Source organism: Dasypus novemcinctus, chromosome 1 (genome assembly GCF_030445035.2).
Source record: "Dasypus novemcinctus isolate mDasNov1 chromosome 1, mDasNov1.1.hap2, whole genome shotgun sequence".
Taxonomy (NCBI): Eukaryota; Metazoa; Chordata; class Mammalia; order Cingulata; family Dasypodidae; genus Dasypus; species Dasypus novemcinctus.
The window spans coordinates 11,745,432-11,771,282 of NC_080673.1; the positions used below are offsets into that span (position 1 = coordinate 11,745,432).

Consider the following 25,851-nt stretch of genomic DNA (forward strand, 5'->3'; position numbering starts at 1 on the left):
AGTTCAAACAGCACAGAGTCCTTCCTAATCATGTCCACTCTTGCAGGAGATGGATCAATGAATTTGCCCAGTGAAATTCCTGGTCGGAGTTAAACATTTCACAGAGCAGCCCTTCTCAGTTTTAACCATTTGGGCAATTTTTTCCTTTTTATTAAACCCATGACTCTTGTTTTTTTCCTAGTTCTATTTGTCTGGACCTGCAGAGAATAAATATAATTATTTTTCATATTGGTCTTTCAGATTTGTAAAGATAGTTATCATATTCTGCCCAGCACATTTTATTTAGTGAAACAATGATAGAAAAATAAAGGAAACCACATTATTTTTAATACTGAAAGGAAATAGTTATCGAGTACATTTATAAATTAAAATGCAGCTATCATTTAATATTGGTGCTATATATAATGTCATTCAGAAAGGATATGAGGGAATGTATAAACAAAGTTGAACTAAAACTACAAGTATGCATGTTACACACTCATTAAAGGAAATGTATTATTTGATTTCTGCTTCAAATGCTATTTTTATTTCCAATCTTACAAGAGATTTTATGATCATAGGTAATATGTTTGCATATTTTTCACTTATAGAACAATATTTACGTGAACATTAGAAGCATTATCAAAGGAAAATTTAAATGGCAATAGGCCAGCAAATGATAGAATTTACCCCTAATTTTGTTTCACACTGACACTCCCACCCATTTCAAGACATAGTTGATAAACCTTCCTTCCACTTGAAGTCTCCATGCCTGATAAAAAATGGAATACTTCAGTTTATGCAGCTGTTCACAAGCTAATTATCTGCAATCATTTCTGATTACTTAATAGGCCATGGTAGGATGTGTGTTTGCTGCTATGTTGAGTTTACACATTAGACTTTAATGTGCTGATATGGTTAATTGTTGTGCTCACTGCTGCCTGCTAATAGACCATTCCTGAAAATGAGACCGTCTCTCAATGGAATTTGCTTGTTTATTTTAAATAAGTAATAACTACAAACTCCGATCCTAATACAGTGTTTACCATTTTAAGAATGCACTTTTTAATGCTGTATCATTTCTAATGCATTTAAATTATTCAAGTTTGGAGAAAACGAGTTATTACACTAATGAGTCAATAACCAAGGCAAATCCTTAGATTTAACATTTTTCCTTCTCTGTTCAGTTTCCTTAATTGTTTTCTGCCATTAATAACAAAATAAATTCTTTTTAAATGTTGCCAAACAAGCTGAATGCGATGATGAGAAAAAAATAAACGTGTATTAAAAGCAGACAAGTATTTATTAATATGTAAACCAAAGTGCCAGTGGTGGCAATTGGGAGTGACACAGATAGGTTGATATGAAAGGTAGATATGGAATTGTTGTAATGAGACCGTTAATTTGCTTTGCAGTTTTGCATTTTATGATAGCGTTTTATCTAAAAAAGCTAGTATATTGTAAAAAATTGAGAAGGCTGTTTTTTTGTTAACTGTCCATATATTTGCATTTCTGATTGCCAAAAATGGATATAAAGTACCAGTGTAGAGGTTTTGGGTGTTTGCCTTCATCCATCCCCCTTTCTGTTCACAAGATCTGCTTTTTTTTTTTTTCCTGCTGTTGCCACTTTTTAATTTCTTCATCTCATTTAACTTCCTTTCTTCCCTCAATACTATTCTATTACAATAGCCAATATAATTTAATTAATAGATATAAAGTGACTCAATCTGAGAATTTATGACTATTTCCATTCTCTGCCATTCCCAGGCCCCATTCTCTTTTTTCAAGCATTTTTTCCAATTTTACTGGTATATATTAATGAAGTATAAATCCATTCAAAAAGTACATTCAATGGTATTCGGTGTAATCACATGTTTGTGCATTCATCACCCCAATTATTCCCAGAGCACTTTCATTATTCCAATAATAATAATCAACAAAAAATAAACAAAACTCATCACTCTCGAGCTCTCTATGCTTCCCCTGCCATGCATAGCTGCTTTTCTTCCTTCTCTCTAGAATATTTGTATTTATATTTTGTAAAAACAGTCTCATATATGCAATACACCCATATCCGTGTTTCACACAAGGTTTTACTATCTTATACAGTCCCATTACAGTTTTTAGCTTTCCTTCTAATAGTACACAGGACCTTAGATTTTTCCTTTTCAACCACTGTCACAGCCACACAATAGCACTGCTAGTTACAATGGAAAGCTGAGAGTTAAGCTGGGCAGAATTGCTTGAAAGGCTGTTTGTAAATCTTTGGAAATGAATAGGAACAGTTAAAGCAGATCATGGTGTTTGTAAGTCAGTCTCTCTTTTAATGCCAGATTCACCACCTCTGATAGACTTCAACAGTGGGACACAGTGGAAACGCTCTGGGTGAAACTGGGCTCTTCTATGACCTGCTCCTCCGGAATCAACTTCATGCAGGGTTTCTACTTATTTTAAAGCCATAATCTCTGCTGCAGTCAAAGAAATAGTGAGAGACTGGAATCAGAATACTTTTTAAGTGGTAATTATTTATACTCATTGTTCTGACATGTCATTTCTATGCAGCACATGGTGTACGCCTGAATTACACGCAAGTTTTGGATCTCTCAATTCCTCAGGAAATAGGAGCTTTTAGTCTTCCATGTTTTACATTTCTAATTTTTAAATTTCTCCCTGAAACGCACCTTAACGTCTCCTTCCCAATACTTTTTAAAAGTGCTGTACTCTCTCTTCCCCAAACACAGCTTGTCCTTCCTCATGAGTCCACACTTTCCTCCTCCTTCCTGGGCCCTTTGTCCCTTCTCTGCCTATGGAAATCCAGGTCCTTCTTGAAGGTCACTACCTGTGGCTGTTGCCTCCTGAAACATTCTGTTAGAACAGCTGTGACGGTAGCGTGGGGCAGGGCTGCAGGAGCCCTCATAGCAGCACTGAGAGGAGAGATCATAACATTACCTGGAGTGCTCCAACTGCAGGAGCTGTGCTGAGCTGGGCAGCACGTTCATCCTCACAGCCCTGCAAGGAGGTCGGTGCTCTCACCTCCACGGAGCAGACAAGGCGACTAAGATGCAGCCACAGGAGCCGAAAGGTCCTGTGGACGCCGCACAACTAGTGAGGGTTGGAGCACGTCTTTGAACCCACAGCCTGACTTCAGAACTCAGTCCCATTCCAGAACTGTGAGGACGGTTTCCCACAGATGCCGACTAGCAGAATAGCTCCCATTTTCATCTGTTCAAAGGGGCCTTCTGTTCGTATCACTAATTTAGCATATGTCCCATTGTACAATGGCTTGCTTGTCTGCCATGGCTCCTTAAGGGGAAAGAGTGACTTAGTTTTGATACCCTCAGAACCTAGAACTGACATGCCTTAGGAACCCTGTCTCTGGCTGTGAAATGGAATTGAGTCTTCCTTTACAGATTTATCTCCTGATATTTCCCTTTGCATTCGCTGTGATCTAGCCAAATGGGACTGTGTGCTGTTCCTCACACATTCCCTTTACTGTCACTTCCCCATATCTTTGCTTTATGCTGTGCCAACTACCTGAAATGCCCTTCTACAAATGCACGTCTTCATCGAGGTGAAATTCCAATTGCTGTCTCTTTGCCGAAGCCCTTCTAGGCTCAGGAAGCTCCTTTCCTGTACTCTTCAACACTTTCCTTGCTATCGAATCTCAGCACTCTTCAACAGGACTCTCAGCTCATCCAAGTCTTCAAACTCTCCCAGTGATTAAACACAGATTCTCTCCCAGTCACCCCATTGTGGTTTAAGTCAAAAGAGCCATATCTTTTGCTAAGCTCTGCCCTTCCTCTTATCCTTTTTATCTTTTTCTTTTTTTTTTAGGTACCAGGCGGGGGATTGAACCCTGGACCTATTATACGGAAAGCCAGCAGTCAACCACTGAGCCACAGCAACTCCCCTGAGTTTGTTTTTCGTTTGTTTTGCTTGTTGCTTTTTTTTGCATTTTGTTCCGTTGTTAGGAGGCACTGGGGACTGAACCAGGGAACTCATGTGTGGGAAGCAGGTGCTCAACCACTGAAGCCACATTTTTCATTTTTTCAAAGGTTAATTTTTATTTTTTTTAATTTCTCCCCCCCCCTTTCATTGTTTTGTGCTCATTGTCCGCTCTCTGTGTCTCTTTGTTGTGTGCTCATCTTCTTTTTAGGAGGCACTGTGCACTGAACCCCAGACCTCTTATGTGGGAGGGAGGTGCCCAATGGCTTGGCTTGAACTATCTCTGCCCTTCTTGTGTCTCTCATTGTGTTTCTTCATTGTGTCTCTTCACTGTGTTAGCTCACTGCATTAGCCTATTATGTCAGCTCACCTTCTTTAGGAGGCACTGGAAACCAAACCCAGGGTAGGCAGACACCCAACTGCTTGAGCCGTATGTTTCCTTTCCCTCTCCCTTTCATTTTAATAGTTATATAATAGCCAACAAGTACTGTAAATATACAGTAAATATACTCAGTACTGTCATGTGATTATACATTGTACAGTTACTTTCACTTAAAAATAATCATTTGGTGAGATTGTTCTTCAAATAATACTTCCCATTTTGGGGAATCCTTCTATGAAAAAGGTTTCTAGTGGTAGAAACTTACCTGGTCAAACGGAAAGGCTGTGAGCAAGTTTATAACTTTGACACCTGTGATACATGTTTAACAAATTGTTTCTGAAAGTGCTGTAGTAATTTACAATGTCCCGATGAATGCATTGGAACCTGCCTGACCCTTTCACCTTTACAGACACTTTAATTCTGCACTATTTTTAAATTTGCATTCCTTCCATTGTTAAGGCGGTTCAATTATTTTTATTTATCAATACATATTTACCCTATTTTTGGGAGTTTGGATTGTATTTTATTTTTGTGAATGTTGTTGGTGGAGAGACTGGATTCAGTGTAGTCCTCCATAGAGTGCTGATGCTTCTTGCCTCAGCAAGCAATTAATTGGGTTGCATTCAAACGGCAAGTTCTCTCTTCTGGATGGCAGATCAACTCTTGGTAAGTTCTTTATCTTTTTTTTTTTTTTCCAAGGTTTATTTTATTTATTTCTCTCCCCAGTTCTTTATCTTTAGTTGCTCTGTGCTCAGCCTCTGCCACACATACATGGTTCAGGGGTCAGACAGAGGTTAAGCACAGAACCCGGGGCTCCCCTCCCTGAATCTCTTCTTTTGTGAGTTTCCCCCTCACTTCCCAGTGGATGTGGTTACCCAAAATCTGTCTGTTGGCCCTGCAGGTCAGAAAGACTGCGGGTTTTCTATCAGAGTTTTGGCTAGCCCACTCGGCACTTTGCTCTGTCCACAGGATAAAAGCTGTGAGAAACAGAAAATCAGCATCAGCAGTCTGTCTTCCCAATTTTAGACCCCTCTTAACTATGCCTGCTTTTGTTAATTTTCCAGCATTTTGTCTTTGATTTTGTACAGAATCTAGAGTTGCTATCTGGGGGAGGGTTGGGCTCAGCTGGAGTTTACTGAGGCTCGAGGGAGGGAAAAACCCCCTTTGAAATGTTGATGGGACATTTTTTTAAAACTCAAAATTAAATTTGGACGTGTGACATCTTTGAAACATTCATCCTTTCCAAAGAGGAACATGCTTTGCCCATCTGATTCTTTCATGCTTCTCAGTAAATGTTTCTTCATTTAGCTCTGCGCATTTCTTCTGAGATAAGTACCTTAATTTATCATACAACAGTCTTGTTGCATTTGCCTACATTGCCTTGTGATGAATTCGCTAATTTTATGGTGACTTTGTGGAAGCCTGATTTGCTGTGGGCTTTTTCTTCTTAAATCACACCCTGCGTACTCATGTCGGGCCGGCTGTATTAGTGCCCTAGGACTGGGTAACAAAGCACCACACACGGGGTGGCTTAAAACCATAGAAATTCGCCTCACACAGTTTCTGGAGCCCAGAAGTCCAAAATTAAGGTGTCGCCTGGGTCACGTGCCCTCTGAAGTCTGGGGAAGAGCCATTCCATGCCCCTTGCTGGCTTCTGGAGGCAGCCAGCAATCCTTGGTGCTCGTGGATTGGGGCAGCACAACACTGATGTTCACGTGGCCACCTTCTCCCTGTGCGGTGTCTTCTCTCTGCTCTTACAAGGACACCAGCCACACTGGATTAGAGGCCTGCCCTGTTCCAGGAGCAGTTCATCTTTCTTCCACTAATTCCATCTCTAACTACCTTAGTTCCCAAGAAGTCTACATTCTGAGGTTGGGGATTAGAACGTCAGTGCACCTCTCTGGGGGACACAGTTCAACCCCAAACGGCAGATGAGATGGTCAGAGGTCCGGTCTGGTCCACCTCTCCAGCAGCCATTGCCCTGTTGAGCTCTCGGCATGCAGGTGGTTCACTACGGTTTGCTTCTAATCCTGGCTCTTTAGTGTAGAGTGAAAACACTTGCAAGACCGTGAAATACGCTGTTGTGGCAGTTCATTTCCTATGCTGTTACTTTCCACATCTCTGCACGGATGACTTGGTGACAGCGTGGGAAGAGGGGTCCCAGCTGTCGTTCATGCTCTTTTCTTTTTATTAATAGATTGAACCGGCTCTGAATAGAATTTTCCACCAACCTGTAGATAACCTCATGATTGCTCCTTTTTTTTCTCTTTTGGGAAACAGTCATATGGTTACCTGAAAAATAAACGATGTGGGTTGTGTTAGTTTCCTAGGACTTCCCTAACGAAGTACCACATACTGGGCGGCTGAAAACAGAGTCCTGTTCTCGCAGTTTTGGAGGCTAAAAGTCTGAAATCATGGAGTGCATTCTGAAGGTCTGGGGGAGGGGCCCATGGAAATATTTCAGGGGGCCCATGAGCTTGCATTGAAAAAAAAAATCAACCTATTATCTCTATTTTCTCTGACCTCTGAAATCCATCATTTCCTTCACGTATGAATGTATACAATAAATTACAGTACTGTTCATCTCAGATCACATTACAGTTGTTGCATATCTCGAAAAACTGTTTACGCTCATCCGTATTTAGAAATTGCGGTCGTCGTTTGACCCAGCGCTCGCGGAGTGTCTTGAACCCACCTGAGGCCACATTCCGGGAAGGGGTCGGTGGTTTCCATCTGATTGCAGAGGGGACTGCGGAACAACGTCGAGAGCCCCGGTCTAGGGAGGAATCCTCTGCCGCTTCCTAGCGGCCGGTGAGCCCGCAGCCCTCGCCGGGCCCGGGCCGGAAGCTGCGTGCCTCGCTGCGTCACTGCGTCACTTCCGCGTTGCCCTCCCGGCGTGACCTTGTCTGAACTGCCTACACCCGCAAGTGCCGTGTTTACAGACGCGGCCACGTCCTGAAGGCTTGGAGTTTCGGACTTTCGCATGTCTTTTTTGGGGGGAGGGGGCACACCTCAATTTATTAAAATAAAATCAGAAAAAAATAAGAGCACATTATTTTAAGGCTTTCAAATGGACAATTTTTAATTAAACAAGAAATGCTTAAAAATGAGAAAAATTTAAGTCAACCTCTTTTTTTACAACATAAATCTGGCGCTCCGCCGTCGCCCTCTTTCCCCCTCTGCAGGAGTCCCCGGTGAGGTGCTCGGCCCCCCTGCGCAGAGGGCGGTGCACGCGCCGTGAGCCCGGGAGCTGCACCTGCCTGGTGCCCCGACCTCGCGTGGGCGCTCCGCGCCGCCGCACGGGCAGGGTCTGTCCCCTGACTCAAGGCCTGGGGAGGAGTACGTGAGGCAGGCACTGAGACCTAAGACTGCAGCTTCTGCCGAGTCCCAGCGCTTCTTGCAGGAATGGAGGCCTGGGCCGCAATGCTGTGGCAACAAGCTAATGAAAGCAAACAAGATTCAAAGGAAAAAGCATGTTTTGGAACCATTCTCCCAGCAAAAAAACGGAATGACTTTTGTGATGAACAGATTGGAGAGTTGCATGAGCTCGTGCAAGAAGGCGCTAAGCCCAATAGGCAATTTTTTATTACTGACTATAGACTAAATATAGATTCTATAGAGTATAGACTAAAACCAGAATTTTAGTCTATAGAATAAAACTTAGCCATGCATTTTAAAGTTCAGGCCCCTTAGTTTAACTATTAGTGTTGCTTGTTTGCTGCTGTTTTTTTTTTTTAATTCATTTTGTCAGCTTTTAGGCTTTAAGAATGCCTGGTGTTAATGAAATATTCTTTTATTTTTGGATGTTATGAATGCTCTGCTCTGTTGGGTCGGTAGCACTAGTAGAAAGGTGAAAAACTTTCCAATGTTATTGGAATAATAGTATTTGCTAGATGGGATTTGATTTTTTAACTAAATAAGAAGGAATCTAAAATGGCCAAACTTCTGGAATTTTGCTGATAATTTTTATATGTAAACTTACCTTTAATGTCACCCCTATTCAAGCATTAGCTGTATAATTTTTCTGTATCTTTGTCACAGATAAGCACATCATGATAATGATCAGATATGGAATTCCAAAAAGATTATTTAAATGCAAAAAAAAACCTCCATAAATCTACAGCTTCTGTTCTTAAATGTTACTTTTATACTCAGAATCCCCATAGTGTGCCATGTGAATGCACCTCAAATTATACAAGGGTACATGTAGCATGTGCCTGGCATCGAACACACTCAATGCTAGGTGAACTGAAAAAAAACATTAATTTCATTTTAAAAATATTTATGAAAACAAGAAATACTTTAAATCATACATTATGAAGAATATTAAGAGTAGCTGAGAAAAATATTTGTTAATGACAAAATAGCATTTTCTTTTATTGCATTACATAATCCTCTCTTTAAGAAAAAGTAACTGCTTACTCAAAGAAATAAGAAACTAAGAACATACTAAAAATACTTTATTGTCATTACTCAGTGCATGAAACAAACATTCTAAATGGAATATGCTGCACATCTGATGAAAAGCATGTAGCATTAATCAATGTGAAAAAAACAAAACAAAACATAGCCCAGAGAATGGAAAGACAGCAGGCACGAAAAAATGAGCATTTTTCAAAAACTGCAGTGACTTTACAATGTACCATAGATATCCTACAGTCTTATTAAAACAAAAGAGCACAAAATGTTATACACAGTTTGAAGAGGTGACATGCCAAATATCCTACAGAAGAAAATTTAGCATTCTGGAATAATTTTTACTCCTGGCCCATTTTCTGCCCATTGAAAAAAATTGCACTGTTTTTCTTTCCCAAGAGGACACACAAAAAAATTCTTTCCATTATTAGGTCCAATCTTCAGCACTGTCCTCATGATGGAGCGTTTGCCGTGGTTGCAGAATGGGAAGGACAAATCTGCCCACTAGAGAAAAAAGACAAAAAAGACAAAGCTGTAATGTTTATGTGCGAGTCAGAATGATGTTCAGACTAATTCTAGGCTTATTTGATTAGTGCCATATTGTCCTCACTATTAATTTGACATTGTCAAATAGACAGCCGTCTTTAGTTGCTGCCCTTAAAAGAGCTTATATCCCAGAAGCAGCTCTCTTACAAATCTATTGACTCATACAGAAAAGCTCACAATTCTGAACTTCCCTTTGTCTATTGGCATATTTATAGTAATTCTTTATTTTTTATTTTATTTTTTTTTTAAAGATTTATTTTTGTTTATTTAATTCCCCTCCCCTCCCCCGGTTGTCTGTTTTCTGTGTCTTTTTGCTGCGTCTTGTTTCTTGTTTCTTTGTCCACTTCTGTTGTCGTCAGCAGCACGGGAAGTGTGGGCGGCGCCATTCCTCGGCAGGCTGCTCCCTCCTTCGCGCTGGGCGGCTCTCCTTATGGGTGCACTCCTTGCGCGTGGGGCTCCCCTACGCGGGGGACACCCCTGCGTGGCACGGCACTCCTTGCGCGCATCAGCACTGCGCACGGGCCAGCTCCACATGGGTCAAGGAGGCCCGGGGCTTGAACCGCAGGCCTCCCATGTGGTAGACGGACGCCCTAACCACTGGGCCAAAGTCCGTTTCCCAAGTAATTCTTTATTAAGACTACTTGAAAACTGCCAGAAACTTGCTATAAAGCAATTACCAGTGTCCTTGCTAGAAGTCTGTTTCAATTAAAAAATCCCAAGATCAAAGATTTGCCATGATATTGGTCTTAGTCTCTTAAGAAAAGACATCCAAAACAGACTTACCCAGGGCCAGATTCCATTGTATTACTCTTATTCTTAATAATTTTGGCCTCAAGAGAGGAATGAAGCAGGCCATGGTATTATTAATATTGCTAATATCATTTTCCCCATTATATCCTATAAAAGCTTCTTTTAAAAAATTAATTTTATTGAAACATTTACAAAATTTACAAACTATGCCCGCCAAGTGACAACTCCCCTTCCCCCTTCTCCCAATCCCTTTATAACTTCTAGTCTACTTTCTCCCTCTAGGAATTATACAAGCTTCTTAAGGAGGCAATCTGTGCATTTAATAGGGTTAATTATATCTTGTATAGAGGCTATCTAAAATCATCAATGTTTCCCTGGGAAATTCCTTAGAAAGGCACCAAATGAAGACAGATATTTTATTTCTCAGGAAGCCCGGCCAGAAAATTTTTGCTCCCGCATTGGAACAGATCAATATTTCCTTTTTTCAGTTAAGCACCAGATGAAGTTGTCAGAAAATATGTATCTTAAAATATTAGAATCATACTCAGCGTGGTGTGATGCTCACACACAGAAATCCAGGAAGCGATACTGACTAAAGGGATCCCAGATTCTCATCGCCTTTCTCACATTCATTTTCAGGGAAAGACCCATAGATTGGAAAGCCGTGAGGAATTGCCTACAGCTAAATTGTTATACATCTTTTTGTTTATGTTAAGCCTGTGCAGTAGGCTTTCCTTAAATTTACTATAAATCTAAGGCATGTAAATTATTTTTCTCTTATACTGCTATCTGATGCATTAACCAAAATTTGGATGTAGCCATGAAGTCAGGAAGAGCAGATTTTTGTCCTGGACTATTAGCTAAATGAGTAAGTCACTCAATCCCTTTCTATCTTTAGAAACCAAAAGCAATACTTCTACAATTGTGGTTACAAATACACTTTAATTCTTTTTTTTACTGAAACTCTTTGAATTTTAAGTCATTCATCATTCAGACTTTGGACTGATGATCAATATGGCTAATTTAAAAGTAAAAGTGGAAAAGGATTGCTATTTGTTACATTGTAACAAAAATATTCACTTTCATGGTAGTACAGTTGATCAATCTTACACTTACTTGAAAAAATCCACATTGTGCTTCTCTAGGTAGCGGACAAGCATAAAACTGCCTGCCCTTGTTTTCACCATCCTTTCTCACAACTCGAAGAACGCAGAGGCGGTTATGTTTACTGCAGCGAGGACTGCCAACATTTAATGTACAAGTACCATCTGTCATGTTAACTTGAAGTTCACTGTAATGACAGGTTATGAATTAACTACAGCATAATAGTGCTAAAAGGATCATTTACACCACTTCACCCGCACACTTTAGAATTCTGATTGCACAAGGAGATTGTACAAAAAAGAGGACCATGGTCAACTTTATGCAAATACACAACTAAGTCTTTTTCTTTCTTTGTTTTCCCAGGTAATTTTAACTACTTCCAATGATGCCTACGTACCTAAAGCAGATAATTTACATTTCTAAAGAATAAAAACACAGTTGAATTGCCCATATGATACATCATATGGCTACAATTTCTTAAGTTTTCATTTGTAACATTGGGTTCTTCACTTGTCTAACATTACAATGTGGCTAGTATTATTTCCTTTAAAATATTCTCAAGTCTAGCTGCCCCCCAAAGGTAACAAGTGCTATTATCTTCTCTAATGAATTTCTCACTCTGCCATGGCCATAGAAATTGCTCTCTTCTGTTCACTTTAAAGGCAATTTTCCATGCTTTTTTTGATCAAGGCTACTCTAATAGTCACAATCATATTCCAGCAAGAAACAGGATTCCTGGCAGAGTAGAAATATGTAAAACTAGTTGGGAGGCTTTATTCTCTCCATGATTTAGGATCAAGAATATTTGGAGGTCATTCCTGTATATAATGTACAAAGGTCAGAAGCCAGCCTTCTGCTGTACCTGTACAAGTATTTTCTCTTTGAAAAGAACTTTTATTTTTAATTTTTCATATTATGCATATTTTAATGTCATTGTAGAGCTTGTCTTTGAATGGACCAGCTGAAGAGAAAAAGTGCTCATATTAATAAAAACAGAAGTGCCTTCAACTAGCATCCCAATTTATAAAAATTTCAAGGATAAAACAGTTCATCCTGTGAATTTCCAAGGAACAAAATAATATTCTTAATAATTACAAAAATACTTAACAATCAAAGGTATTTTCCCTTTTACTTGTTTCCTAAACTACGTTTTTCACACACTTGTTCCAAGAAATGATACTGCAAGTCATCATATCTCATTGAAATGATCAGAGTATCAAGCCTTTTGCTTGTTATGAAATTGAAACTGGTTTAAAACTCATTCATAAAACAGAGGTTTAAATATGTTGCTTTGAAAATATTTTCTGGGATGGATTCAAACATTTCGAGAATAGTTTCTGAAGTTCTGTGCAACAGGTATTTGTAAAATGAAAACAGCCCTAGACATTACTGGGGAAACTACATGTGAAATATTTTGCTAGCAACTAGTTTGTTGGTACCTTTTTCTGAGGGTGGGGATGAGGGTAGAGCAGCTTACATTTTACAAACATGACTAATAAAGCAGAAGTAGGGAAACTGAGAGGCAATGAGCCCTCCTTTTACACAATCCTCCCTCCATTTCACCAATCCCACCAAAAGGAGATATTAAAATTAACTTCAGGAATAGATCTCGGGATGGTGGTAGAGAAGTCAAGAGATTTCAAAATTGAAGCAAGTGGGTTATAAACTGTTTTTCAATTTTTAAAGGAGAAAAAGAAAAGAGGCTAAGGAAACTATAAAGTGAACTATAATCCACAGTTAGTGGCAATGCTTCCATTAGTGTTCATCAATGGTAAGAAATGTACCACATGACTGAAGGATGTTGTTAATGTGGGCAAGCGTGGGTGGGGAGGCAGTGGGGCATATGGGGATCCCCTATATTTTTTATGTAGCATCTGTCATCTAAAGTTTCTTTCAAATAAATAAATTAAAAATGAATAGAGTACTAAGAGAAATGAATGAAGTGATGCTTTCTTATTAAAACACACATGCACCCACGTGCTTTACAGGTGATTGTCTTAGAGAACCATTAATCTTTTCTAACACTGCTTCAACCTAGAGATCTCTGTGATTCCAGTCCCAGGGAGAGGTGTGGATGCTCTTACTCTTAAAAGCTTTTCTGGGGGAGAGGTGCAGGGTGAGGTAGAAGGAAAGGGCCCAGTGTGTTTCCTGTGGTTCCTCACTTGTTTTCCATCCATTTCTTTCTTGGTATAAAGCTAAAAAAAAAAAAAAAAAAAAAAAGTAGCCATGTGCTATCTTATCTTTGGTGCTCAGAGGGTAGCACAAGCATCCGCATCACCAGAGAGCTTGAAGACAGAATTATTTGCCCCTATTCTAGACTGCTGACAGAATTAGAAGCTGCAGGTTAACAGGATTCCCAGGGGAATCATATGCACATTAATGCTGTGAAGTACTGAGTTAATGTAGCCGAGACTGCTGCACCTGCAAGCGCATCCACTCAAATATGCACAGGTCATCTTCACTTTATGATAGAAAACATTACCTAACATAATTAAGTGTTCCCATTAATTGAGGATATCTTGGTTCCTCTGTTTTCAATCATTTAAAAAATTTCCAGTTAAAAAACTAAGAATGGGAGAGTATTTTCTTAGGCAAATCTAGTATACAGGATAGTTTAATTTGTTTTCATGATTAGGACCATCATTTTGAATGCTAATGCTAGATTATAAATGCTCTATTATTAATAAAATAGAGCAGGGGTCAGCAAACTTTCACAGGGAGCAAATATCTTAGGTTTGGGATCTTACAGTCTCTGGACCAACTACTCAGCTCTGCTGTTGTAGCATGAAAAGCTGCCACAGAAAAGATGTAAAGGAATGAGAATGAATGTGTTTGAATAAAACTTTATTTTCAAAAATAGCTGGTGGGCTAGATTTAGTGCTGCCGGCTGAAGTTTGCTGATGCCTGATGTATAGATCATTAGAACCAAGAACTGTTCTTGATGCATAGTCAGCTCTCAGTATATACTCATTATCTAATAAACAGAATTTCACAGAGACAGGATGGAAACTATTATGAAGAAGGAAAGTGTTACCAAGCACAGGTTTATAATTTAAAAATGATTTTTTTAGCAATGAATTTATTATGGCTTAACTTATTTTAAAGATAAGGTGAATCATTACAATAAAAACATTGTCTGATTTTTTGATAAATTAATCAGGCTCATTGAATATAGATTGTATAGTATAATAGCATTTCAAGGATGAAAACAAAGAGAGGTTAAGTGATCATCCCGGGTGGTTCCAAGTGGCTCTGAAATGCTTAGGGAGTGACTCCAAATGGTGATTCAGAAACAACTAAAAGGTGTCAGAGGTTACAATGGTGATTTGAGGTAGTCCATTAGCACCTCTGATGGTAGCAGACATGAGAAAAAATTAATGGTTTTGTTAGTTTCATTGCATTCATCTATGTGAGTCTTTCAGTCAATTCCAGGAAAATTTCAACCTAAAACAAATGTATTCTTTGAAAATGTATGATTGTTATCTTCTCTGTGATTACAAGTACATCAGACTTAAGTGTTTCTTGAAGAGTGTATCTTTTTTTTTAAAGATTTATTTATTTATTTTTAATTTATTTCTCTCCCCTTCCCCCCCAGTTGTCTGCTCTGTGTCCATTTCCTGTGTGTTCTTCTGTAACTGCTTCTATCCTTATCAGCAGCACCGGGAATCTTTGTTTCTTTTTGTTGTGTCAGCTCTCCGTGTGTGCAGTGCCATTCTTGGGCAGGCTGCACTTCTTTTTGTGCTGGGCGGCTCTCCTTACGGGGTGCACTCCTTGCGCATGGGGCTCCCCTACGCGGGGGGCACCCCTGTGTGGCAGGGCACTCCTTGCGCACATCAGCACTGCATGTGGGCATCAGCACTGCATGTGGGCATCAGCACTGCATGTGGGCCAGCTCCACATCGGTCAAGGAGGCCCTGGGTTTGAACCGTGGTCCTCCCACGTGGTAGGTGGACGCCCTATCCATTGCGCCAAGTCCGCTTCCCTGAAGAGTGTATCTTAAGTGCTTAAAGATGATCAACCACCCAACTTACAATCCAGTAGCTAGCTAGGTAAAATGCAGGTATTTCTACAGACCAATGCTAAAATATGTCTCCTCAATTTAGCAGGGAGGACTGCTATATATATATGGTGATGAGATCAGTAATTAAAGGAACAAAAGCCAAATTAATTACCACATAATTAGTAGAAAAGCCAAATTAATTACCACATAATTAGTAGAAAAAAAATAAACTGGCTGTAAATTCTAGGAGTGGATCACCTGCTTTAACAGTATTATGTTGTGAGCCACTGTGAGGCATCTTGTCCATAAGATGAACACTGTAACTGCCAGACAGGGAGAAAAATGAAATAAATGACAGTAATTTGCAATTTATTCCTTGTAAAGTAGTTGGGTGCAGAAGGGCTGCTGGGTGAATTTATTTCATCACTTGACATTTATTCTGCTAGTTGATTTTGATTGATAGTAGAGGCTCAGTCCTGGTGCTCTTATATTCAACACATACATAGACTGCAGCATTTCTAAGTAATGCTGGGCACTGTGATTAATCATTTGATCCTATTACTAATGGCTTATGAAGAAATCATTTAAATTTAAGGTTACATTAATGTTTTTTTTTAAATCCCTAATTCATTAGCTAAATTGCCTGAGATTTTCTATAAAGCACTAAGGAAATAAAAATATGCCAAGATATTTCATCTGGGTACCACAAATGCCACAATATTTTAAAATGATCACTTCTTCTATCTACTAAGCCACAGAACAGAAGTCTGTTCAGAAATTATTTTCTCCTATAGGATAATATCCCAACTCAGACACTCTTCCACTCTCTCACGAACTTTCACCACGAGGTGTTAATGAGGAGGATTGACGTGAAAATGCAGGACGGTCTTCAAGTCCGTCAGGTTTGGTTCCTGTAGTTTAATTTGAATGTCTTCCACTGCTTAGTATTACGGACAATGTTAAACCAGTATCCAGATGATTATAAACAAAATACTTTTAAAAATCAGCCAAGGATAAATAATAAGGATTAACTAACTGACGGTAAGTTTAGAGTGAGGATGGGAAACTTGAGTATATCCACTGATCAAAACCTGTCTCAGAAGTTATGAAATAACCATTTAAAAATCCCAGAGGTTGGGCTAGGAGTGTACAGTACATGATTTCTGAAGGTGAAAAAAACAAACAAGAACTAACAGGTTTGGAAAAGCAAACAGTGGAGAACTGTGTCTCTCTGATGGAGACATAATATTAGGTAGTGATATTATATTAGGAAGTCCAGATAAAGGAATTAAACGAGGCAAGGGGAGGAGTATCAAAAGGAGATTGATTTAAGAGCTACCACTAGTCAATAAGGAACAAGGGATGATTGTTTATTAAAATTTCTGGTGACAGCAATTAGGATCTTCTCCTGGACATGTAGCTGCTCAGTCTCATAAAACAAATCTGGTTCAGATACCATTTATGAAATGGAATTGCAACTTTTAAATTTCAAATAGAAAAGCATGCATGCTCTTTTTGATTCAAATAAAAGAACACCTTCCCTCATAGATGTTTGATACACAGCCACATTCATTAGCAAAAATGCCATTAAACATATCTCAGATTCCTCTCTTTAAGATAGATGGGCATTTATTAAGCCTGTATGAAACATAGTTTCCCTTTTTCGGAAGAATCATCTTTCATTGGAAGGAAAGAAGAAAAATGTTAACAGCGGTAATTGATAACTAGCATGGTTGGGTTTTTTAAAGTTTTTTCTTTGTAATTTCCAATATTTTCCAATCATTCTATATTGAGCATACAGATGGTAATAGTTTAAAAAAGGGAAAGAAAAACTCTTTATGATGTAGGAAATTGATTTTCATTCCCTTTTCTGCTCTAATATTATAAGTTAGAGAAGAGAAAGGGGAAGCAAGTTACTATAATAATAGTCTTTAGGGTTTGATTTACATTACCAAAATCAATTCAACATCTTTAGAAGTACCTTCTTAAAAACATCCAAGATCGTCTAGGCCAAAGTTAGAAGCTCCATACCTGTTAGAAAATCCAGGGTTGCAACTTTCGGGATCTGGCGATGACTGGGTTGTTTTCAATTTTTTATGTGCAGGGCTAAATAATTCAGACTGAGAGCAGACCATGGGTGATATGTTTACTTTGTTAGATAGTTGAGTTATATAGTTTGCTCTCTCTTTGGAGGGTTGCTGAGTATCACTAAAACAAGCATTAGTAGAAGAGTTTTGATATTCCCCATCTAGTATCTGGTTTTTAGTCTTTTGCCTTTCCAGAGAACTAGATTTATTGCTAAAATCTGTCAAGACGAGGGTTGTAGTTCCAAATGCAGTTTTCCTGTTGAGCTTCACTTCTTTATTTGATTTACCAAAGTTATTACAAGGAAACTTCACTAAGTTATTAAAGGTAATAGGATTTTCTTCACTTTTGTGTAACAAATCTGGAAGGAGAAAAAAATAATTCCGTAATATTGCTATAAGTATATTATCTAAAACATCTCTTTATTTGATTAAAATATTTATTTCACTTACTATATTAAAGGTAACTTGGGCATCTCAGAATTAATTATCTTCTGGTTATGAAATGAAGTATTACATAAAGTGCAAAATGTCAATGAGTTATAGGGACACAGAGATGGGTTGACAAAGATTTCTATTTGCTTCATATTATATTTAAGCAGATATCAGCTTAAATATAATAATATAAGCAGCTATCAGTTAATATTAGGCAAAGTATTAAAGCAGTGGTAATTAAGAGATGATACCCTTAAACACACAGGTCCACAATAAGAGGCCTAGATTTAGAATATTAGGAATGTTTCTGTGAATGACAAGACAAAATGAAAGGCTTTTTTAAAATAAGTAAAACTGAATGACAAAGACTTAACATTTATTGAATACGCTACTTCAACAAAGTATTCTAAGATTTGGAATTGGTACTATAACATTTTCTAAATGGTAGTTAAGATATATATCTTTCATACTCAGCGAAAATGAATGCAAAAATATTTATCGAGATAAAAAGGCATTCCAGAATGTTGAAATAAATGGGGACACAAAAGGTTGTGGTTTCCCAAACTCTCTGTTGAATGATACTGAAGTGGGAGAGAGAGAAATGGGAGGTGCCGTCACGTCTCTGCTATCAGCAAAGCTGTGCAAGGGGTAATGCCTGCCTTTTTGGCCCCAGGAACAAAGCCCAGTACGACAGCTAACACAATGTGGGGGGCCACAAGTCAAGAAGGAACTTTCTCAACTCTAATTGAAGGAACAAATAACACTTTGGGAACACAACAGAAGCAGCAGCGATGAGATGGTTCTTAATCACAGGTTTCTTCTGAGGTTTTCCATTCTCTGAACGCATCAAATTGTGAGCTGCGAAGAGTTATTCTGAAGGATTTCAATGAAATCAGTACAATTGTCTGGGTAAAGATTTTAATAACAAGGGGTAGGAAGGATAAAGAAGAGAGAAAAAAAATTCAGCATTTTTCTATTCCACCTGCAAAGATATTCTTACAGAAATCCTCCCTTTCAATTTATGAAACACTTGACTGAATAACAAACTAGAAAGTTGCTGAAATCTGCATAAAACAAAGCTTTATTGAATAATTCATTAGAAACAGTGGAGAACAGATGTGATCATCTCAGTTTTTTGAGATACAAAGGCACATACTGTCTTAGCGCAAGCATGTTAAAAAAAAAAGCACTCAGTCCAGAATACCAGCATGGTTTACATGCAAAGGCTGACAATTCCTTTAAACCTCTCAGAAAGAAAGCATTCTACTTAGTTATTGAATATCAAGATGGAGGAAGATATATATGACTACACAATTAACCTTCTCAGAAATGGAATGACTCAAAATCAAAATTCGGGCTTACCATTAGGCCTTGAAGTCAAGCAAGCGTCACACGCCCTAGAAGAAGGCTTATTGATGAGTGTACAGACCACACATGTCCATTGCTCTTCACATTTCCGAGCCACGGATTCCATAACGTGAGCTCCCCTGCTAGGTGGCCACCTGATTATGGTATTTCTGGTTGGCAGTTTGCTGTAAAATTGTTTTAAAAACTATGCATTAGCACTGTCATTATTGCCTTGTTCTTACACATTCTGCGTGTTTCCAAAATGATCACAGAACTACTCATACACAAATGCTCTATGTTTATGATTGCCTAGAAGTTATAACTGTATCTTAGCATAAAATGCTTTCACTTGAGCCCTGCTGATTGCTGTTCAAGTCAGAAATGACAAATACAAGCTTTTGTTTAGTATCAGAGTTTGTTTTTTTGAACATGTAAACATGTGACATGGCTATTAGAAACCACTTCTTAAATAATGTCTTAAATAAGTGTGTACTTTTCCTAAAATAAAACTGAAATATCTTTCTTCAACCAAATCAGAAAAAAAGAAGCCTTACATGGAAATTAGAGCATGGGAGGTAAACTGAGCAAAGTTTTACAGTAACCTCATGTGCACTGAATGAAAAGAAACCATAGAATTTCTCTGTAGTACTTAGGAAGCACTATTTCCATTAATGGATCTATACTGATGACGAAAAGGTATCCAAGTGTTCTTTCTCATCAGGTAAAACATTTTCAAGTTCAATATCTATTTAACATATTGGTAAATAAAACCAATTGTAAATCGTGTTTCTTCAACCTGAATTTCTTAATTTAATGTTAATCAGACTGTCTTTATAAACCTCTCATCTAGTCCTAATCTCTGATGTATGTAAAGCACATCACGTGGTTAAGAGCCATGGTAGCATGTGGCAGTTTGATGCTTTTTTATGAATTCCAAAAAGAGATATTGATTATGTTGTAAACTGGTCTGTTCCTCTGGGCATGATACCCCTTTTACTGTATTAAATTCAGAGGTTTCACTTTTACTTTATTTTTTTTTTAAGCGTCTTGTTTCTTTGTCCGCTTCTGTTGTCGTCAGCGGCACGGGAAGTGTGGGCGGCACCATTCCTGGGCAGGCTGCTCTTTCTTTTCACGCTGGGCGGCTCTCCTTACTGGGTGCACTCCTTGCGCGTGGGGCTCCCCTACGCAGGGACACCCCTGCGTGGCAGGGCACTCCTTGCGCGCATCAGCGCTGTGCATGGGCCAGCTCCACACGGGTCAAGGAGGCCCGGGGTTTTGAACCGCGGACCTCCCATGTGGTAGACGGACGCCCTAACCACTGGGCCAAGTCCATTTCCCTCACTTTTACTTTATTAAATCAAGATTGGGGCTTTGATTACACCACGTTATTAGGGCATGCAGGATTGAGTCCCTGCCCTCTTTGTGGACTATGTTAAAGAACGCTCAATCAAGAATATGGAAGTAGATACACAGAGAAGAACACAGAGGAAGAAAGACATTCTACAGACACGGTAGTGGCCCTGGAAAGAGAGATGAGCTTGGTAGTCTGATCAGCTGAAAGCCCTGGGAGAGGAGCCCTATGCCAGCCTACTGCTGAGATCAGAAGAAGCTGGGACCACGGAGCCTCAAGAGGAAGAGGAAGGTTGAGCCCTCGTAGACATTGGTCAGCATCTTGCTTCAACACATGGCAACAGAGTTTAGTGAGGAAGTAACTTTGGACTCTTTAGGGTCTTGTAAGTGTAAGATTCCACCCCAAATAAATACCCTTTATAAAAGCCAATGGATTTCTGGTACTCTGCTTTAGCACCCCTTTTGGCTGACTAATATACAGTGTCATAGAGTCCTTTCATAATTCTAAGCATTAATATTGAGAAAAGCTCTTCCAGGTAAAGGCTATGAACCTTATATTCCAGGATATCAGTTCTTTGACTTTCAAAGGTAGCCTTGTCTTCTGTAACATTTTATTCCTTACATACAATTTTAACAGTTTTGGAATTCAGGCTTGTCTGGTAAAATAATAAAAAGAAGAAAATCTGAAAGTAAGATACATCTCATTAAGATTCTTTCACCTTTCCTACATTGACTTTTAATGCCACTCAATATTTTTTATTCCTCTAGAACACCAGACTTTCTATAGGATTTGTTTTCCATGACCTAATTAATCCCAGCCCTCTACTTACTCAAGAAGGCAGTACTTCATGGTATTTTTTCATAGTTAACTAAATATAACTACTTAAATGACTTTCAGATTTTCAACTTGCTCCAATTTCACACTATCTTCATCTCCTGTTGTATGGATTTCATTAATCATACAGGGATGTTTTTATATCTTATGGCTGCTTTGGAAGCATTCTTTCCTTACTGCTCTATTTCTTAATCTCTTAGAAAAAAATCCTTTCCATTCTCTACTTGGACTCTCAAACCTACTATGTCCAAACAAAATTCATGATTTCTACTGCTCCCCAATCTACACCTCTATTAGTCTATCTCTTCTGGTACATGGAATCATCGTGCACTCAATTGATCAGGCCACAAACCTAGCAGCCATCCTTAACATCTCTTTCCCTCATATTCCATATGTAATTCATCAGCAAACCCTGCAGGCTCTGATGCAGAGGTAGCTATACCTCTGCAAAGTAAAAGGAGACAATGAAAAGCTTGCATAGGTACCTCCTGTGCCTCAATGTATTCTCCTCTAGGGAGGGTACGTGGAGAACCTAAGCAGGAATTCCAGTCTCACGTTGGATTCTAAAAGCAACCGGTGGTGGCTGTCCTGGGACTCGTGGTGGCTGTCCTGGGACTCTGGGCTGCCAGAACCACCTCCCAACTGCCCCGTGCCCAGAGAACATGTGCCCTGGGAGGTCCCTGAGCATGTGGACCCTATCTTTAACCTCACAGAGAAGTATCTGAACAAGAGATGCTCCATTCCTTACTCAGGGGACATTATGCCACTTAACTCATGTACCATGCTACCCTCCAACCCAGGAACAACCTGGTAGAGGTGGGATTTCAGAGACACCTGAGGGTGATCAAAAGGGTAGAATTCTCTAAGGCAGTGGTTCTCAAAACGTGGTCCCCAGGACAGCATCATCAGCTCACCTGGGAACTTGTAAGAAATTCAGGTTCAGAGGACCCAACCCAGACCTAATGAATCAGAAGCTCTGGGTGAGGAGCCTAGCAACCTGTATTTGAACCAGCCCTCCAGGAGATTCTGATGCGTGTTAATTAGATTCACTGCTCTGAGGGCTTCCTTATAGACAAAATGTATTGCTTGAGCGAAACATTGTACGGTATGTTAGAGATGAGCCACTATCGATAACCAATTGTGAAGTTAAAGACAATTTTCTAAGCTGTCAATAATAAAAAATATAATATTATTCATGATCATATGACAAGAAAATCAAGAATGCAGTCAAAACATGTAAAAAAAACCCAGTTATATAGGTATGACAGGTTAATAATAATAAATAATAGTAATATCTTATTTCTCTGATTTCGTGGCATTTAAAAACTATAATTTGTTGCGAATTCTCTTCTCATTCAAAATATTCACATTTGGAAAGCTGCGTTAATGTTTTATTCTTTTGCATAAAGCAGTTCCCTAAATTGGAGACAGTTCAGGCCCTACCCTTATTCCACCTTCTAATATCCTAAATCCAACCACTTTTTACCATTCCTGCTCTGTTCCAAGCCACCATTCATGTATCATTTGAACTGTTGTCTGCAGCCCCCTGATAATTGCTGCTTCGCTCTAGTCAAACTAGTTTCTTTCCACAAAGCAGCCTGAAGATCTCTCTCTCAACACAAGTCAGATGATGTTACGCTCTGCTCAAAACCCTCCAAGAGCTTCCCATCACGCTTTGAGTAAAATCAAAATCAGAAGACTGATGCGGACCTATGTGCTCTTTAGAACTTTCAGAGGCTTTGTAGCTTTCTGAGCCACCTTCTTGGAGTACTTCCCACCACCTCCAGATTTTCACAAGTAAACAGATAGCTTCAAAAATCTCCTCACAGGCAGAAAGTACTACAAAATATGGTATGATTTTACTTGTATAAAATATAAATATTAACAAATCTATAGAGACAATTAAATTAGTGGCTATGTAGGGCTGGGAAATGATAGAAGGATTGAGAGAGATTGCTAAGGGGTATGGAGTTTTTCTTTTTGGAGTAATGAAAATGTTCTAAAATTAATTTTGGTGATGAGTGCACAATGCCGTGATAATACTAAATGCCACCGTGGATGGATTGTATGGTATGTGAATATATCTCAATAAAACTGCTTAAAAAATTAAGCTATGCTATAAGTTTGTGGAGGAGGATAAATTTCAACAGGTATTGGAGATCTATGGAAAGGATACCCAGGCTTAATGAAATAGCTTTCGTTGTTCTATAAAAGCAGAATGCTGTGAGATGATCCTCCAATACCTTGATGTTTAACTTGTGATCTGGGGCTTGGACCAGGGATCCCTGGGATTCCTAAGATTCTTTCAGGCTTCCATTTCGTCAACATTGTTTTCACAATAATGCTGAGATGTCCCCTGTCCTTTCACTTGTGTTCTCTCTGAAATGTGCAGGGGAGTTTTCCAGAGGCTGCATGAAGTATATAATAGCATAACAGAAGCTGAATACGGAAGCAGAGATGAGAATTCAGATGTCTTCTATTAAGCTAGACATTGGATTTACACAAATATAAAACACTGCCATTCTTTTCCCTTTTTATTTTCTTTTGGAAAATGTTTTTTTTTTTTCTTCATAAAAATGTTATGTTAAAAAGAATTACCCCCTCAGGGATGTCATTAGACTACGCTGTCTAAAGTGAACTTTCCTTGTCACTGTCTACTCCCTTACTTTCGTGGCTCTGATCACTACTTAGCATCACTGCTTGGCATGCCTGAGATCTTATACAAATACATACATCTAGGGTTTTCTTAAATCCATCTCCTCCCACTGGAATACAGAACTCTATAAATATTCCAAAAAGTTTAAGGAATTAATTTATGCTCCTATGTCTCTATTAAAACTGCTTTTGTGACTATTACCTTGATTTCCCAGTTGCCAAATAAAACGGTCTTGCTTCAACCCCCACCCTCTCTAACTCAGTAGAATTTAACTCAATCATGTCCCACCTTGGTTTGTATGACATTGTTTCTTCTACTTCATTTTTATAGACATCTTTTTCTCTTTTCTTGACCAATGTTAAAATAATTAAGGCTCTCTGCCATTCTCTTATTGTATCCACTGCAGAGACTACCAGATTCAACCAATCCCAAAGCAGAATATCCCAAAGAGATTGATAGGAGTGGGCTATACACTCAGAGACTGAAGGCGAAGGCATAAATTGCAGTGGAGAATTACATTATCTCCAAGGTATCTGTATTTCTCAGGCATGTATAATTGAAACTAGTTTCTAACATGGGAAGCAACTGATTTTTCTCTGACTAAACAAAACAGATTATTTTATTAAAATATCAATGTGTTAATAAAAAGAAAAGTTAAGCAAAATACAGTGGCAATTAAGGAAGTTTTGAATAACAGCTTTGAATAGAAGCTGCCTAACTTTATTTCAAATGAATGCTGTTGCTGCTTCATTCCGTTTAATTCTGCTTCCTTATTCATGAAACACAAACATCTTCTGGAAGCTCTCCAGAATTTCATTATTCTGCTCAAACCAGAAAGCACTTACTATTCAAAGGTTTGAGGTATGGTGTTTAGGCAGGAAGCAGCTTAAACCTGCCTTTACTCCTTCGACTTGTTCTACCGATAGAGAGGCCAAGCAAGGTCTCTTGCCTCGTTCATCCCTGTGGCTTTGTTTTTTTTTTTAAGATTTATTTTATTTATTTCTTTCCCCATCTATTTCCCCCATTGTCTGTTCTCTGTGTCCTTTTGCTGTGTGCTCTTCCATGTCGGCTTGTATTCTCATTAGGCAGCTCTGGGAACCAATCCTGGGACCTTCCGGAGTGGGAGAGAGGCAATTACTCTTTCGTGTCACCTCAATTCCCTGCTCTGCTACATTTTATTTTTTCTCCTCTCTGTCTTTTGTTGCATCATCTTGCTGTGCCAGCTCTCCGTGTCGGCCAGCACTCCTGCGCGAGGTGGCTTTCCCATGCTGGGCAGCATTCCGGCGTGGGCCGGCACTCTGCGTGGGCCAGCTCGCCACATGGGCCAACTTGTCCACATCGGGAGGCCCTGGGCATCGGACCTCCTATATGGTAGATGGGAGCCAAATTGGTTGAGCCACATCCATTTCCCTGCTTTGATTTTTTCCCCCACAACCAATCCTATTATTATTGTCTTTATATCATTTATATATGAACATACAGAAACAAGTGTATAGTAAAAGTTGTGAATTTACAAAGCAAACATGCATAACCTCAAACAGGGGTCCCAATCATCAACCCTCCACCAACACCTTGCATTGTCATGAGACATTTGTTACAGATTATGCAAGAATATTATCAAAATCTTACTACTAATCATAGTCCTTATCTTACATTTGGTGTGTTTTTCACCCAGCCCACCCTATTATTATTACTATATTTTTTATGACAGAAGTTGTAAACTATAAAACGATCATGCACATGTGCAGAATTCGCAAACACCACTCCATCAACACACCACAATGTGGTGTGTCATTTGCTACAGATAAAATAATATCATCTGATTGTTACCATGTCCATAGTGCACATTTGGCTCACATTTTCCATGCTGCCTCAGTATCAACACAGTACATCTTTTGCATAGATGCAAGAATAGTATATTATTACTACTAACCACAGTCCATAGCTCACTCCAGCTGTATTTTCCCCATGCTTCTCCACATTCCCAACACCCTGCAGTAGTGATATACATTTGTTCTAGCT

At 39.0% G+C, this 25,851-nt stretch overlaps 1 protein-coding gene across 1 annotated transcript in view; it reads right to left on the reverse strand.

Moving 5' to 3' along the window:
- Positions 1 to 8,779: 8,779 nt before the first annotated feature.
- NEIL3 (nei like DNA glycosylase 3) overlaps positions 8,780 to 25,851 on the reverse strand; it is a 78,645-nt gene continuing 61,573 nt past the window's right edge. Inside the window, exons 7-10 of the mRNA XM_058306067.2 lie at positions 19,004 to 19,173; positions 17,154 to 17,568; positions 11,135 to 11,309; positions 8,780 to 9,226 (exon numbers count right to left, since the gene is read on the reverse strand). Of these exons, the coding sequence (XP_058162050.1) occupies positions 9,044 to 9,226; positions 11,135 to 11,309; positions 17,154 to 17,568; positions 19,004 to 19,173 (943 nt within the window). The 3' untranslated portion in view covers positions 8,780 to 9,043. The remainder of the gene's footprint in view (positions 9,227 to 11,134; positions 11,310 to 17,153; positions 17,569 to 19,003; positions 19,174 to 25,851) is intronic.